Source organism: Melanotaenia boesemani, chromosome 24 (genome assembly GCF_017639745.1).
Source record: "Melanotaenia boesemani isolate fMelBoe1 chromosome 24, fMelBoe1.pri, whole genome shotgun sequence".
NCBI classification, from domain to species: domain Eukaryota; kingdom Metazoa; phylum Chordata; class Actinopteri; order Atheriniformes; family Melanotaeniidae; genus Melanotaenia; species Melanotaenia boesemani.
In genome coordinates this window covers 5047039-5063019 of record NC_055705.1, presented here as the reverse complement: position 1 = coordinate 5063019, position 15981 = coordinate 5047039, and the positions used below count along the sequence as shown (strand labels likewise).

Sequence of the window (15981 nt, the reverse complement as noted above, 5' to 3'; positions counted from 1 at the left end):
TCGAGACGGGTCTGATTCTGGTCTTCGTACTAGCGTAAGGGACGCATGAAAGTATGAAGGTAGTGACGTTTGAAACGGAGGTACCTATTACGTGCGTAATGGGAGCATAAAGGAGTCTTTAGCCGTGCTGCCATGTTGTTTTTAGAGAGAAAAGGTTGCAAACTTCCAACCAAGATATACTGGTTCAGTCTTTTTCTAAGTGGTCTGTGCTCAACTTTAACATTCAACATGCTAACTGAGGCCTGGACAGCCCGAGAGGGAGATCTGTGGTTTTATACAGCTGCTGGGAAAACTGACAGCTGTCTTGTCTGCTTTGGCATTTTGGCTGAATTCTTAACTAATTTTTTTAAGACCAGATGTTTTTGTTTTTTTTTTGTGTTTGTATTATGTTTTGATCCATAAAACATGAAAAAGGGTGTATTTTTGTTCTCACATGATGATTTTATCCTGTTCCCAAACTGTCAAGATTCAGGCATTTTACTCTGAATCCCTCTTTATGTTGATGAACTGGTGTCCCACAGGGTTCCATACTGGGCCCACTGTTCCATTGGGAATTACATATGATGAGGTTTGTAAATCATTGTATTCTGTTTTTTGTTTACATTTTACACAGCGTCCCAGCTGTTAGAGTTGAGGCGGTACAAACACAAAAACTGAAGACCAATAAATGTGCTGAAATCACCCAGATCCCTCTCACAACAAAAAAAAAAAACAACGCTTTCAGATTGAGTAGGAAAACGCAAACTGTAAAGTGTGTTATTAATGTCTAACGGATTAACTGCTTAATGTTTGTAACGTTTGAGCTTTCAAACTGCTGTCACACATGTAGTTGTGTGTTAATATTTACTGGATGTGATCTGTGGGTGAGGCTGTGTGTGTGGTGGTTGAAGCTTGTTAGCGAGCGCTAACGAAGCGTCCAGAGTCTGCACTCTGACACGGGTTATAAAGAAGAGGAGCTCTGTGTGTGTGTTGGAGGGTTCATGTCGGTGTAATTAAGCTAATTAAATTAGTGCAGTGATGGAAGAGGGAGCTGTCACCCCCCCGCCCATCCCTCACACAGAGGTCACTCACCCTCCTCCCCTCCCCTCCCCCGACTGGACCGGGCTTCACTTCTCATCACAGCAGATCACACATCACACAAACACGTACACGTATTTGTTGTACATCTACATGTGGACAAAGACTGCGTTTGCTCCTCATCCTCCTTACCAAAATCGCCATGACGACCAGCAGACCAACATTTCCTAGTCTAAATGTTACAGAAGCTGTTTTGTTGCTGAAATTCATCAAAGACATACGTTAAAGTCATAAAAACAGTCTGAAGTCACGTCAGATCAGAGCCAATCAGCATGTCTGCCAGTCCGCCATGACGATCCAGCTGATAATGAATCTGAATGCAGCCCACCATCGATCGATCAATGAAGACTGGAAATGAAGTGAAGGTCATGGAAACATATATGGGCACAACCACAAAGAAAGGACAAAATGTCACCTAACTCGAGAGTTCATGATCCATCACCCCTGCACACGCCACACACATGATCGACTGGTGACTGAAACAAACACACACACCTGAGCAATCACAGCCTCACTCTGAAGGCCTCAGATTCAAACGTTAATGTTCAGGTCACCGCCACACAGACACCAGATTCGTTTGAAAAAACCGTTTTCCATACAGACTGAATCTTTTCCAGACGTGGGGCATGCTCAGATGCTACCACGCCCAATAAAAAGCAGGAGAAGCGGCTGGAGGCGACTGCGTTTATACGGAGATTCGTCTGGGTTGGACACACGGAAAGGAAAGTCTGCCGTGGGCAGATCTGTTCTCTTTGGAAACTGTTTTAGAGGATCACAAGCTTCGAGCTTCAAAAAATGGCGGTTCTGTAATGACAAAACAATCCAAATGATAAACAACTTTAGCAGATCATCTCAACTCGTGGCCCAAATCCACAGTAGCAACAGGATAGTCTGAGAGACTTCGTGTGGTTGGGCATAAAAAAACTTTGTGGCTTCCTTAGGTTTGGTTTGCGTTACTGAAGCGGATCAAACCGCCGTCTTAGTTACAACTGCTTACTAGGGGGCGATATTCTCCAAAACAATCACTGACTGAGAAGTCTAGTTTCTGACTGTACGTTGGTGTTCAAACCTGATCCGGTTTTCACCAGAATGGGTACAGTACGAGCAGCAGGAGCAGCCAGATATTGAGCTACATCACTTACCTGTCTCTGGTTCACTGGATGCTCAGTTTGCTTTCACCACTGGAAGAGAACCAAACCAGAAAGTTTTCAACCGAACCAGAGTTCCCATCTTTGTTCCAAGCCAGGAGGCCCTCGGTTTTCATGTGGACCGGAGTTCGATACTTTAGTCCGAACCAGGGAGATCCCTGCTTTTTAAGTGGACTAGAGTTTGCTTCTTTGGTCCCATAAGAGTGAGAATGAGTTTCTACACTACTCCAAACAAACCAGGTTATCCACTGAAGCGGACCAAATGGCCAGAGTGTGAGACCAGCTTCTGAGGAAGGTTTGAAAATACACCACCGATCCGAATCGAGTCCCCATCACAACCGATGCAATGAGCAACATTCTCATGTCTTAAACAACCATGTGGAAAGACATCTGTGCTCGTGGAAAAGATGTTTAAGAAGGTCTGCTCCAGAAGGGTCAGATCCCTGGAATCAAGCAGAGAAAACATCTAAGGAGAAAACTACTTAAACTGGGTTCAGAACTGGACAACACACAGTCCCGGTGCAGGACAGACCACCAGGGTGGGCATTCATCAAATGAATTTTGACCTTTATAAGCTTCCACATCGCAGCCAGAGGAACCGTGGTGGAACACTCAGTAAGCTACTAACCTGCACAGGTTTACATAAGCTGGTCTCAGAGCAAGGCAACTACAGCTGAGTAAAACATCAGGAAACATCTGTAGCAGACAGAAACCAGCCATACTGAACATGGAACTGAGACTTACTACCCTTAGTAAGGACGAGTTGGACTGCGTTAATCCAGCTGCAGACGATGTTCCAGAGGACCCATGCGCCTGTGGTTGCTATGGTTACTATCTTGCTAGGTCTCGTCTCATTGCTGGAACCATCCAAAACTGCTGGTTGATTCTTGCTGTGGCACCAGACACCTGTTCCTTTGTTCAGGGCATCAGTGGACCGCTTCCTGGTGTCCAGGTATCAGTCTGCTGCTGCACTGAAGCTGGTTCAGGACTTCACGCCAGACATCACCGTAACTTAAAGAACACATCATGTTCTTTATCAGGGACCCGATTTTGGTGATTACACGCACACACAGATTAAATATACACACACACAATTTGCAAGATGTTTTGAAGTAAAGTTTTCTCAATGCGAAAAGCAGATCTGGACTTGCCCACTGAGGCAAGCCAGCAGCGCCAGGTCTGCCAGCACTTTATTAAACACTGGAAGGATGGTGGGAACCATCGTCTTCCAGGAAGAAATGTGGTCAGAAAAACATCCTGAATGATGGTGATCGGGGGTCACTTCAACATTAAAGACTGGACTCTGGAGCCATGGAAGAACATCATGTGGTCTGATGAGTCCAGGTCTACCCGGTTCCAGAGTGATAAGGGAGGAGGGTGAAGTGATGCAGCCATCATACCTAATGCTACTGTACAAGCCTGTGGGGGCAGTCTATGACCTGGAGCTGCTGCAGTAAGTCAGGTCTAGGTTCAGGTTTAGGTTCAGCAACATCATATGTTCAAAGAATGAGGTCTGCTGATACCTGAATATGCTGAATGAGCAGGTTATTCCATCTTCCCTGATGGCATGGTGCCAGGATTCATGGGGCTCAGATTGTGAAAGAGTGGTTCAGGGAACAGGAGACATGGGTCGGCCACCACAGAGTCCAGACCTGAACCCCATGGAGGAGCTTGGTAAAAAATTAAGGTAACTCTGAATAGAAATAAATCTGGTGACAATGCAGAAGCGTGTAGAGACAATAGAATCAGAGGTAGAGGAGGTACAACCAGATGTTAAAGCTGTGTATTTATACGGCAAAGACACTTCAGATCAGCTCTACTCATCATGTTTACTGTAAACAAACCAGACAAATACAAACATTTACAGAGAACATGAAGCTGATTGTAAACATTATTCAGCTTCCTGTCTGCAACCAGCGAGCTAATCCATGCTCTATGTGATCTTGTGTTCACACACACACACACAACACTATGACAACAACGTAAATGCAAAATAGACGTCAGTTATGGCAAGAAAACATCACACACACACACACACTCACACATTAACACAAAACAGACACAAACATTGTAGAAACACACAAATGGAAATAAATGAGATGAACTAACATACACACAACCATAACAAATGCAAAACAACACACACTCTGCCACTTTACACAAACACACAACTCACACACAAATATAGATAAAGTCAGAAACACACACACACACACTGAGCTGCAGGCTGCTGCGTCGTTCTGCTGGATGATTAGAAAACTGATTAATCTGAGATAATGATGAGAAAATACAACAAATTACACACACACAACACGAACAAACAGTGCAACAATTAAGAGAATAATAAGGCAGCATTTAGTGTTTTACACACACACACACACACACACACAGAGTGGTATCACTACAATGACATGTTACTGAGTCTTTGCTGTGTTCCTGCGCTGCCCCCTTCAGGACTAACACTGTAACAACAATTGATTTTATCACCATCAACACACACACATCTGAACAGCACACACACAATGCTGCCGCCACAGGCATCAATACAAAGCTTCATGTGGATTAATCCGCAGCTGAAAATAGTCCTGAGAAAAGTGAAGTCTGACCAGAGGAACCTTGTCTATGAGCTGGTGGTTCAGCTCCACTCCTGAAACCATCTGACCAGCTCAGAGTGAAGCTCAGGTGAAAGAAGACAGAGCCAGAGGCCGTAAGAACGGCTCCAGCTCTGCTAATTAACCACCATGTCATCCATGTCTCTCTAATTACAGCCGTTAACCCCGCGCCTGCCGACCGGCCGCCGCTTCATTACCGTCTTCTTATTAATGTGCTCTCACACTGAAACAAATGAGGTGCAGGGTTGACTATCTGGAGTAAAAACTGGACTATGAGCCTTTTCTTCTTTTGTTTGCTTTCTGCTCCTGTTTCAGTAATAGGACTACAATTCAGAGATGAGGTGTTGAGTCTGGATTCCTTCTTCTTGGTGAACTGGAACTTGGTTAAAAGACTGAGCTTTAATGAAAATGCTGCATTGTTAGAGAAGAAAATCCTCTGGTCAGACGTCTCACATGACTACCAAACTGTGTGTACATGAGGGCCTAGAGGGCCATGCACCAGCGGAGAGCCGCCTGGCCCGACAAAGAGCCACCGCACCTCGACCCGGCAAAGAGCTGCCGCACCTCGACCCGGCAAAGAGCTGCCGCACCTCGACCCGGCAAAGAGCTGCCGCACCTCGACCAGACAAAATGCTGCCGCGTGCAGGCAGAGAGCTGCCATGGCCCAACAAAGAGCCGCCGAACCTCGGTGGACAGCCACCATGACCCGGCATACAGCCGCCATGCGCCGGCGGAGAGCCTGAGAAAGTATCATTCAGACCACAGACCCAGAACTCAATGTCTCAGGATGAATCAGAGGTGAAGCACGGCGGAGACACCATCATGATGTGGGAGAGTTCTAACTTAGATGATGCTGCTGTTTCACCTACAAAGAGCAAGTAGTTTTAAATGAAGTACTTAAGGTTTTACTAGTACTACTACTGAAAGTGACCGGCAATGTATAAGTTAGAGTAATATAACAGGTTATCTAAGTATCGTTGCTATAAGAACTGTTGCATCATATTTTACCAAAACTTACCGAGCTCCTGTGATTACTACTGAAACTACTACTGTAGTGTTGGCATTCTGTTACCCCTACAAACACCACTACTATTAAAATACTGCAACTACTATTACAGATTAATTATTACTATCACTACTGAGTAATGGAGCAAACACTAGTCACAGTACTTCTACTACTACAGCCACAGGTTGGGTTGCAACTACTATTATAGGTTATGTAGGTGCAACTACTCTCTAGAGAACCTTGACCACAAGTTTTACCACCATGTACTTAACTAATGAAAATACTAATGCTGACTAAAAGTAGTAGTATTTACATAACATTTTACTCCAGCTACAACTGCCACTACTAACACTGACCATGAACCTACACCTCACAGTAGAGCTGATACTGCAGGTTATCTGGATGCTGGTACTCCTGAAGATTTACCACAGTTAACTACTACACACAGTCACCACTACTAGTCAGGGGCTGCGGCTACAAAGAACCTGCAGGACAGGTTAAAACTCAGAGTACAACTACTATCACAAGTTATGCAGGTACATTTTCTACAGGTAGATCTTTTACCTCAAATAATAAAAACTTCTACCATAAGATGTAACCCAGCTGCTCCACAACGTAAACCATCACCTGGACCAGCTGAACAGACCATCCAATCAGAGGAGAGAAGACCTCAGACTCTGTACCTATTAGTCCACCTACAGGACGGCCTCCAGCTTACTGGCTGTTTTGATTCTGCGTGTGATCATGAGGCCTGTTGACTGCTGAGTTCCTGTTCCTGAGTGTTTGTCCAGATTTTAGACCATGAGATGACTTTAATATAAATGCAGTGTGGATGCTGTTTCCAGGTCAGTCAGGACACGTCCCTCCATCTCCTCGTCCTGCCCTTCCCTCTAATGTCCGATTCTTTTATTAACCCCGTTGGGGAATCGCCCCCCTTCCCTTGCTATGATAAAACTTAATTGCAGCTGGGTTTGAGCTAAATAGCCGAGCGGCTCCATTTAATTCTTAATTGACATGTGATTAAAGGCGGTGGATGGCCCTGGCCGGGTGGGATGTTGTTGGGGGAATGTCACCTTCCCAGAGGACTGGTTTTCTGGTTACTGCACTGGTAGCTGAGTCTTACCGTCCTGGAAGACTCGCTCCACGTTGAGGCCATAGGTGGCGCAGGTTTCGTAGTAGGTGCAGCGTTTGAGGTCGTTGGAGAGTTTTCTCGCCCGGCTGTCGTCGATCACCCTCGGGTTGGTGGAGCTGATGGCATCTAGGAGGAAAAAAGAAAAGCTTCAGTTTATTTTAAAATTCTGTCTTCTGAGTTTCCTTTAAAGAAACAAGCCCAGTAAACATTCCTGCAACTAGATTATGATGCTAGTAGGAAATAGTGGTTCTGAATGACTGGAAAGGAATAAAAAGTAAGGAATTCTGTTTCATCTTTGACATCCAAATGAGGTTAATTCAGTTTCATGTGCCAACACATCCTGTGGGAGTAATGTTTCCAGATCAGGATCCTGGTTCAGGAAGAAACCAACAGCAGCTCTCTGGTTCAGGAGTTACTTGGGAAACTTGTGCAATCCTTTGGTGCCCCCTGCTGGTTAAAGTCTTTCCTGCTACTTCAGAGTTTCTGGGACTTAAAAAGCCCAAACAAAGATATAAATCTTTGCTAACACTCATTAACGCTGGTAAAGACTCACACAGAACAGCATTTTCACCTTAGCATTAGGCTTTCTATTTATTGGATTATGCACTTCAAAACATCACTTTACAAAACATACCACAGCTACTACTAGTAATACAGCTGCTACTGCTACTACAGTTACTACTGCTAATACTGCTACTACGGCTAATACAGCTACTACAGCTGCTACCGCTACTACAGTTACTACTGCTAATACTGCTACTACGGCTAATACAGCTACTACAGCTGCTACTGCTACTACAGTTACTACTGCTAATACTGCTACTACGGCTAATACAGCTACTACAGCTGCTACTGCTACTACAGTTACTACTGCTAATACTGCTACTATGGCAAATACAGCTACTACAGCTGCTACTGCTACTACAGTTACTACTGCTAATACTGCTACTACGGCTAATACAGCTACTACAGCTGCTACTGCTACTGAACATGAGACTAGACCTAGTGTAACTCATACTGCAGGTTATCCAGGTACCAGTATTACAAAATGAACATCTACTGCTAGTTTTACAAGAGTTTACTTAAAACTACTACACACAGTAAGTACTATTAATCACTACTGCAGCTACAACTGCAGGTTGGGTTATGGCTCACAGTACTACTATTACAGGTTATGTAGATACTACTACTTTACAAGTTTAACCACGGTTGACATAACTAAAACAATTACTACTGCTGACTAAAACTAGTAGTATTTCCAGTACAGTTATAGTTACCACAGCTACTTCGACTACAACCTGGTAAACGCTGGTAGACAGGCAGTATCAGAGAGACTCTTGCTGTCTGTTAGTAGCATCCAGGAGGCTTCAGCCTCTCCATTACCCTGATAATCCACCTGATCCTTTCACTTCATTACATATTAACATATTAATGACTTAAATGGCCTTTTTAGTAAACAAATGCCTCTGAAATGAGAGTTTTCTTTAATGTCAGGGAAACAGGACATACAGGCGCACAGTGCTGTCTTCTACAGGATGCTGCTGTAGTAATGATTTAACACCACTAGATGGCAGCAATGCTTCAGAGGAACACAGAGGCTGATGGGAGGGCAGAGGGAGGGACTGTGTAGGTGTGTGCATGTAAATGTGTGGGACCTTGTGTTCCAACCAGGACCAGCGGCAGCTCGGCGGTGTTCCTGTAGTTCGCCAGGCGGTTGAAGTAGTGATACACCGTCTGAAAGCTGATCTCATCCTCCAGACTGAAGACAAAGATGACGGCGTCCACCCACAACGCGAACTGCACACAAATCAGAGCATGAGTGCATCTAGGTTTGTAAAAGCTGACGGCTCCACCTGCAGCTGGAAACACGTCTACCAGCTAAAACCTGATTCCTTCAGGAGGAAACGGCTGCAAAACATCTGGCTAAGGCAGAAGCAGCTGAAAGCGTAGAGAGATGAGACATGGTCGCAGGCAGAGGTGAATTATTCATCAACCTGGCAGCTTTCTGTCTAGACCCGCACACATTAGATCTGGATTTGGTCAGGAGTGAAAAACCTGACCCACTTCCAACATGATGGGTCCTCCAGTCACGCACCACAAAATCCACTGATAACTTCACAGAGTTGGTAAAATATAGGCGAGTGAAAGAAATGTGGACTAAAGAACAAGACCTGGACTGAGGTGGTCTCGATGCCAAAAAATATAATATATTAGTGAATATTTACATATTCACTAGTAAGCTAAAGGTTTCACAAATCAGAAGCTGTGTGTTAATGAACCTGTGTGCTTGATAGAATAATTCAGTCCAGGCTTACATACTCTACGTCCTGTAGTTTTTTAGCAGAACCTGGTTTAATATGTTCAAGGTCCCTCCAAAAATCCATGGAGTCCCTTTGTTTATATCACAGATGAGAAGCTAGCTTAATCAATGTACCATTTCTTCCATCCACGGCCAGCGCTGCTTCCCAACCAGACTCGAATACAGGACCCCACCACTCCTCAATGGGGCAGGACCTACCTGAGCCTCCGGGGGGCCTCCTTCATCTCTGATGAGCAGCAGGTGACTCTGACCATCCACCACGATCTCCTTCTTGAAGCGACCACCTGCAGAAGACGAGCAAAGGTCAGCGCAGCTCCTGCAGCCTGACACCGAGGCGATCGATCGGGCTGATTGGGTGAGTGGTGATGGTGCTAGGTGTTAGTGATCAGATGATGGGGGGGGTAGGGGGGCCGCAGCTGTGCAGGTGAAGCACACACCTGGATGATGACTCGTCAGAACTGAACACAATGACTCGGCTGTTTCACACCTGAACTGAATGCTGCTGGTTCTCTTAATGTTTTCCATGTTTGGGCCTCACGCGTGGTGAGAGCTGATTTCTGTGCTCCACACTGCATCCTGCAGGACTTTCTGACCCTGTGGGAACCACCATCTCTTCCTGAGGATTTACAGGAAGTGGCTGGAACTAAAAGTGGAGCTTGGACGGTATTTCGGGCGACCTCGTGAGGTTCAGCTGCTCTCCAAACGCCCTGGACGAGTGCGAGAGAGCTGCCTCGGCTGCTGCAGAGCATGAAGAGATCAGCGGACTCCACTGTGCTCCCAGTAATGATACGGTGGCCACGATGGGAGGACGCCAACACACACACACACACACACACACGCTTTTCCTGTAGAATCAACCTGGCTCTTAAAGACCCACTCTGGTGTAAATCAGGTTTTTCATGTTGTTCACATGTCCATGTGGCATTTATCTGATGCTAGAGGACATATCTTGTGAAAAATTTCATCAAATGGCTTTTCTCAGTATTTCTGCATTTAAATCTTTGAGCGCCAACGGGGGAGGGCACTGAGCAGCACTGACTCTGCCCAGAACTCAGAGGCAAATTGCTAATGAGCTGACTCAGTAAATAACAGGGCCCTTTCTGACCCTGATTCTGATCCGAACCGTCCCCTGCAGCCAGGAGGCAGTCCTCACTGTCCCACTTTTACTTTTATAAACACACACAGGGTTCTAAATTAACTTTTTAAAAGTTTTCCAGGTTTTAACCCGAAACACTTCATGTGCTACAAGGCTGCATGCACACGTTTATCTGCACCAGCTGATGAGGGTGAAGATGATGGAAAATCAGAAAAGGCCATGAGGGGCAGAGCCTCAGCAGCAGGTGGAGTTCAGCTTCACATCTTCAGTCTAGTACGAACACTGAATGAATCTACAACCGGGCAAGGTCAGATTGCTCAGACTTGTGGGGGCTGATGGAGACCGTCGGAGTCTGCTCTGAACCACAATCACTGATCGGCTGGAACCTTCTAAAAAAACTGCACATTCTGATGCAACTTTATGATATTTTTCACTCAATTCAAGAAGATAAATCCAGCTGTGTGACATCAAGAGGACTTGGAGTGGACTGAATCGGAGCTGAACCCAACCTGCTGCCCTTAGAATCAATGAGAGGGATGATCAACAGATGGATGGAGGGATGAAGTGAGGAAAGAAGAGGCTAAGATAGTTACCTGCATCCACGTCAGCTACTTAACATGAGCAGCCCAGAAAGAGAGGAAACACAAAGCAAAACAACATCAAAGATGCAGCCACAGTAAATGCATGCTGAGACCAAACAGAGAGAAGAGTCAGAGGAGAGGAAGTAAGAATAAGGACAAGAAGAAAACCAAGAAAAAGCTGGAGGTTAGAGCTCAGAACAAGGCTGGAACTGTTGTTAAGCTTCTCCACTACAACCAATTTAACTCACAACTGCATTTCAAAAACTAAAGGCTACCAGCTACTAGCTAACGGCCACCTGCTACAAGCTAAAGATTATCTGCTACTAGCTAAACGCCACCTGCTACTAGCTAAATGCTACCTGCTGCTAGCTAAACGCCACCTGCTACAAGCTAACGGCTACCAGCAACTAGCTAAACGCTACCAGCTACAAGTTAAAGGCTACCAGCTACTAGCTAAATGCTACCTGCAACTAGCTAAAGGCTAAAAGCTACAAGGTAAAGGCTACCAGCTACAAGGTAAAGGCTACCAGCTACTAGCTAAAGGCTACCTGCCACTAGCTAAAGACCAACTGCTACAATCTAAAGGCTACCTGCTGCAAATTAAAGGCTACCAGCTACTAGCTGACGCCACCTGCTACTAGCAAAAGGCTACCTGCTACTAGCTAAAGGCTACCTGCTACTAGCTAAACGCCACCTGGGACTAGCTAAAGGCTAGCAGCTACTAGCTAAAGGCTAGCAGCTACTAGCTAAAGCCTACCAGCTACAAGTTAAAGACTACCAGCTACTAGGTAAAGGCTACCTGCTACTAGCTACACGCCATCTGCTACCTGCTAAAGGCTACCAGCTACTAGCTAAAGGCTACAAGCTACAAGTTAAAGGCTACCTGCTACAAACTAAAGGCTACCTGCTACTAGCTACACGCCACCTGCTACTAGCTAAAGGCTTCCAGCTACTAGCTAAATGCTACCTGCTACTAACTACACGCCACCTGCTACTAGCTAAAGGCTTCCAGCTACTAGCTAAAGGCTACAAGCTACAAGTTAAAGGCTACCTGCTACAAGCTAAACACCACCTGCCACTAGCTAAAGGCTACTGCTACTAGTTAAAGGCTACCTGATACTAGCTGTAGCTGATACCAAACGCCATCGCAAGTGAATGGACAAACTTCAAGGGAGAAGCTAGACATCCAAACATCGAACAGAAGTGGCAGCTAAGACTCTGAGGTGCTACAAATCCTCTAAATATAGTTTCAGGCTGTTTTCTTTTGTCATTTAGAAACTATAGAGATGGAAGTAAAGAGGTAATCTTGTCGTGTAAGAGTTTATGTATTTCTATTTCCAGCAGAATCCACCCCCCCCCCCCCCCCCCCCCCCCCATGGATATGAACCACTGCTACATAAACCAGAGTCAGCAGCATCAGTGTGGTGGCTGCGGGTGATTTCCCAACCACAGTAATGGATCCCATGTGCTGCTGCTCTGTTTCTTGTTTCAACACAGCCTTTTACCTTGTCTAGAATAAGACTGAGGGTCCTTCCGGGAAGATCAACATGTGGAACGTAGACAGTCCAGCAGCCTCGTTAACAGGAGCTGGACCTGCAGCCAAGGCTCTGGCCGAGGCCCCGACTGAGGCTCCGACCAAGGCCCCAGCCGAAGCTTCGATCGAGGCCCCCGTGGAGGCCCCAGCCGAGGCTCTGGTCGAGGCTCCAGCTTCCACACTAAGAATAGGTCTGGTTTGTGGCTTTATGGTGCTGCTTGCAAGCCACCAACTCCGCTCCAAATCAATTGCCATGGGAATCCAAGCAGCAGCATATTTTTAGATGCAGGGAATTTGCTTCCTCCTGGTCTTTTCTTCCTCTTAAGCTGCTTTTATTTTGTGGCGGCTGTGCAGCAATTTCGGAGGTTTGCTTCTGGTATTTAATTGGAGCCGAGTCGCCGCTTCCTTGATGGGCACCGCTGCCAAGTCATGGGATGAAAGATGTGGGGGAGCTGTTGTTTCGGCTGGCTGGGAGTGAGACACAGTCCGTGGAGCAGCTTGTTGCTTTTGGCAGAGCCGTGGCGTCATTAAGGGCCTGGCAGCGTGATACCTCGTACATGATTTTATCATCTCCTACAAACACCGAGAGGATTCCCCATCATCAACAACGTGGAGTCCCCTTTATCACCTAACCTTTGATCTAAAAACATCACATCTATAAAGACTTTCTCTTGCTGATGTAGAACTTCCATAGTTTCCATTTTTGCCGCTCACACATGAAGGGGGAGTTTATCTACGGAGGGACGGGTTTGTGGGTCCCGTATAGCCAAGGTTTGCTGTCTAAATAAACTGTGTTTGATGGTTTTAGGCTTTAAATGGACAAAGAGGTCACAAGGGTTAATGAGCTCCAGTTGCTACTGTGAAGCAGCAACAAAGCTGGAACAGAAACGTCTGTAGAAGCGCTCGCTGCTGACACAACTTCCTGGTTTTATTTCTGCCCTTTCTGTTGTTTCCCTGGTCCTTTTCCCAGTGCGCTGGCAGCGTTAGAACATGCTTGACCTGACTGTGGATGGGTTGCCCGCTGTTTTACTCCAGTTTGGTCTGGGAGCCTCCATGTGAAAAGCTAAGGTTGGTATGAGCTGCTAGCGCAGCATCTTCGGAGAAGTTGCCTTCCCATTAACACCAAACGCGGCCGGAGCCGGTGTTTGGATCGTCGGTGTCTTTACAGACGTTTTTGCTCATCTGTTCACTGGTTAAGCTCACATTTGTTGGAGTACAGCAGTTTTTAGTGTACATGTATCTGACATTTCCAGGTTTCAGCCTGGAGCTCCCGGCATCCTTGGGTCCTAAAACGTGACCTCAACCAGGTAAAAAAATCTATTGCTCAAGAAAAAAGTTTGATGCAGATAACTTGAGTCTTGAGACTTAACTGCTGCAGAAAGGATGGATGTCTGACCGGCTGAGATGATAAAGGATGAAAAAGATAGCCGAAGAGCAGAAAACCTGCTGGACGTTCCTCCATCTGTCATTAACCTGCTGCAGAGCTCTCCTGAGACGTAGAGCTTCTGTGATGTGGTGAAATATTAAAGCGTTGGACTAAGTGGGTCCTTGCCTCCGGATGTGGCTGTACTGTGCAGAACATGGCTTTAATACTGGATGAGGAGTATGGCCGTCACTGTGGGGTGAGTGAGGAGACACTTTATTTAAAAAGGACTGAATGGACATTTAAAATTTCAGGAGCTGGAAAGTGGAGCCATTCTTTTCTTTGGCTGATCCTGGGTCAGTCTAGACAGCTGTGTCAGAAATTATGAAGAAACTTTAGAGAATAAAAGCTATTTCTATAAAAGATCAAGTTGCTGGGGTCATTTTTATTTACTGTGGCTCTCATTTTTAGGATTTAATTAGTCAAAACGAGCTTTTTAAAGACATTTAACTGATCAGACTTTCCATCTTTAATGTGAAAGGGCAACTTGGGCAGGTTGTGTGTTGGAGATGGAGGCTTGATTTCTCCTCATTTTCCAGTCTTGTAATCTACTTTTTATTTCCTCTCTGCAAACTGTGGGGAGGGGTACTGTCAGGTAAAGCTTGGGGTGTGTTCAGACTCCAATAAAAAGCAACTGATCCAGCCAGCGACACAAAAAGGGTGACAGAGTGGCGTTCTCACCTTCAGGCGACTCCTCCTGGACATACGTTCCCGTCAGGTATCTGTGGACCAGCGCCGACTTACCGCTGGCCAGGTTACCCACGATGCCCTGAGAGAAAGAAGGTGTGAATTACATCCGGTGGTCTGGGCGGTGGCGCTGCTGGGATAAACTCAGAACTCACCACTTTCAGCTCCGGTACCGAGCGACTGAGCGTCCACTCCTGGCTGTTCACAAACGCATCTGAAACAGACAGAGACGGAGACATCTCACATTCTGCTCCCACCGGTGACTGGTTGCTTAGCAACAGCATCCTGACAACTCTCAACAACTTGTCATGTCACTTCCTGTCTGACTCTCAATGAGCTGCTGCAGTAACAAGGCAGCCAGTCAGAGGAAGACCTTGATAGAGATGACGGGCCGAGGGTCAGAGGGATGAGCGGGATAACGAGGACAGACAAGGACGTGACAAGGGCGTGATGAGGACGTAATGAGGACAGACAAGGTCACAATGAGGACGGATATGGACGTAACGAGAACCGACGAGGACACGACGAGGGCGTGATGAGGACGGATAAGGGCAAGACGATGACGGATATGGACGCGACGAGGATGGATGAGGACGCGACAAGAACGGACGTGGGCACGACGAGGATGGATGAGGACGTGACAAGAACGGACGTGGGCACGACGAGGATGGATGAGGACGCGACAAGAACGGACGTGGGCACGACGAGGATGGATGAGGACGCGACAAGAACGGACGTGGGCACGACGAGGATGGATGAGGACGCGACAAGAACGGACGTGGGCACGACAAGGATGGATGAGGACGCGACAAGAACGGACGTGGGCACGACAAGGATGGATGAGGACGCGACAAGAACGGACGTGGGCACGACAAGGATGGATGAGGACGCGACAAGAACGGACGTGGGCACGACAAGGATGGATGAGGACGCGACAAGAACGGACGTGGGCACGACAAGGATGGATGAGGACGCGACAAGAACGGACGTGGGCACGACAAGGATGGATGAGGACGCGACAAGAACGGACGTGGGCACGACAAGGATGGATGAGGGCGCGTTGAGGATGCGATGAGGACAGTGAAGAAAAAACAGCTTCAGAAACTAAAAAAAACACATTCCATACATACGGCAACCCAACATGATCAAAACACACATCCAGACAGGAGAAGAGCACATCATCATCATTCTAGTCACCTTCACCTTCATCAGAGAAACTCCTTCCTTAATGAAAAGTGGTGGCAAATGAAGAAGTTCTGAGACAAGAAATGATGATGTTTTTCTCAGCCGTCAGTCTCTAGGTCTAGCTCTTCCAGGTCTGATCTTCAGGTGGTAAACAGCTGATCTGGTTCCTGCTTTAATCTG

The 15981-nt window shown here is 46.4% G+C and overlaps 1 protein-coding gene across 1 annotated transcript in view; it reads right to left on the bottom strand.

The window, feature by feature from the left end:
- LOC121635152 (arf-GAP with GTPase, ANK repeat and PH domain-containing protein 1-like) overlaps positions 1 to 15981 on the bottom strand; it is a 94419-nt gene that overhangs the window by 6826 nt on the left and 71612 nt on the right. The window contains exons 2-8 of the mRNA XM_041978228.1: positions 14772 to 14830; positions 14611 to 14698; positions 10985 to 10999; positions 9494 to 9579; positions 8631 to 8772; positions 6967 to 7101; positions 5337 to 5576 (exon numbers count right to left, since the gene is read on the bottom strand). Of these exons, the coding sequence (XP_041834162.1) occupies positions 5337 to 5576; positions 6967 to 7101; positions 8631 to 8772; positions 9494 to 9579; positions 10985 to 10999; positions 14611 to 14698; positions 14772 to 14830 (765 nt within the window). The remainder of the gene's footprint in view (positions 1 to 5336; positions 5577 to 6966; positions 7102 to 8630; positions 8773 to 9493; positions 9580 to 10984; positions 11000 to 14610; positions 14699 to 14771; positions 14831 to 15981) is intronic.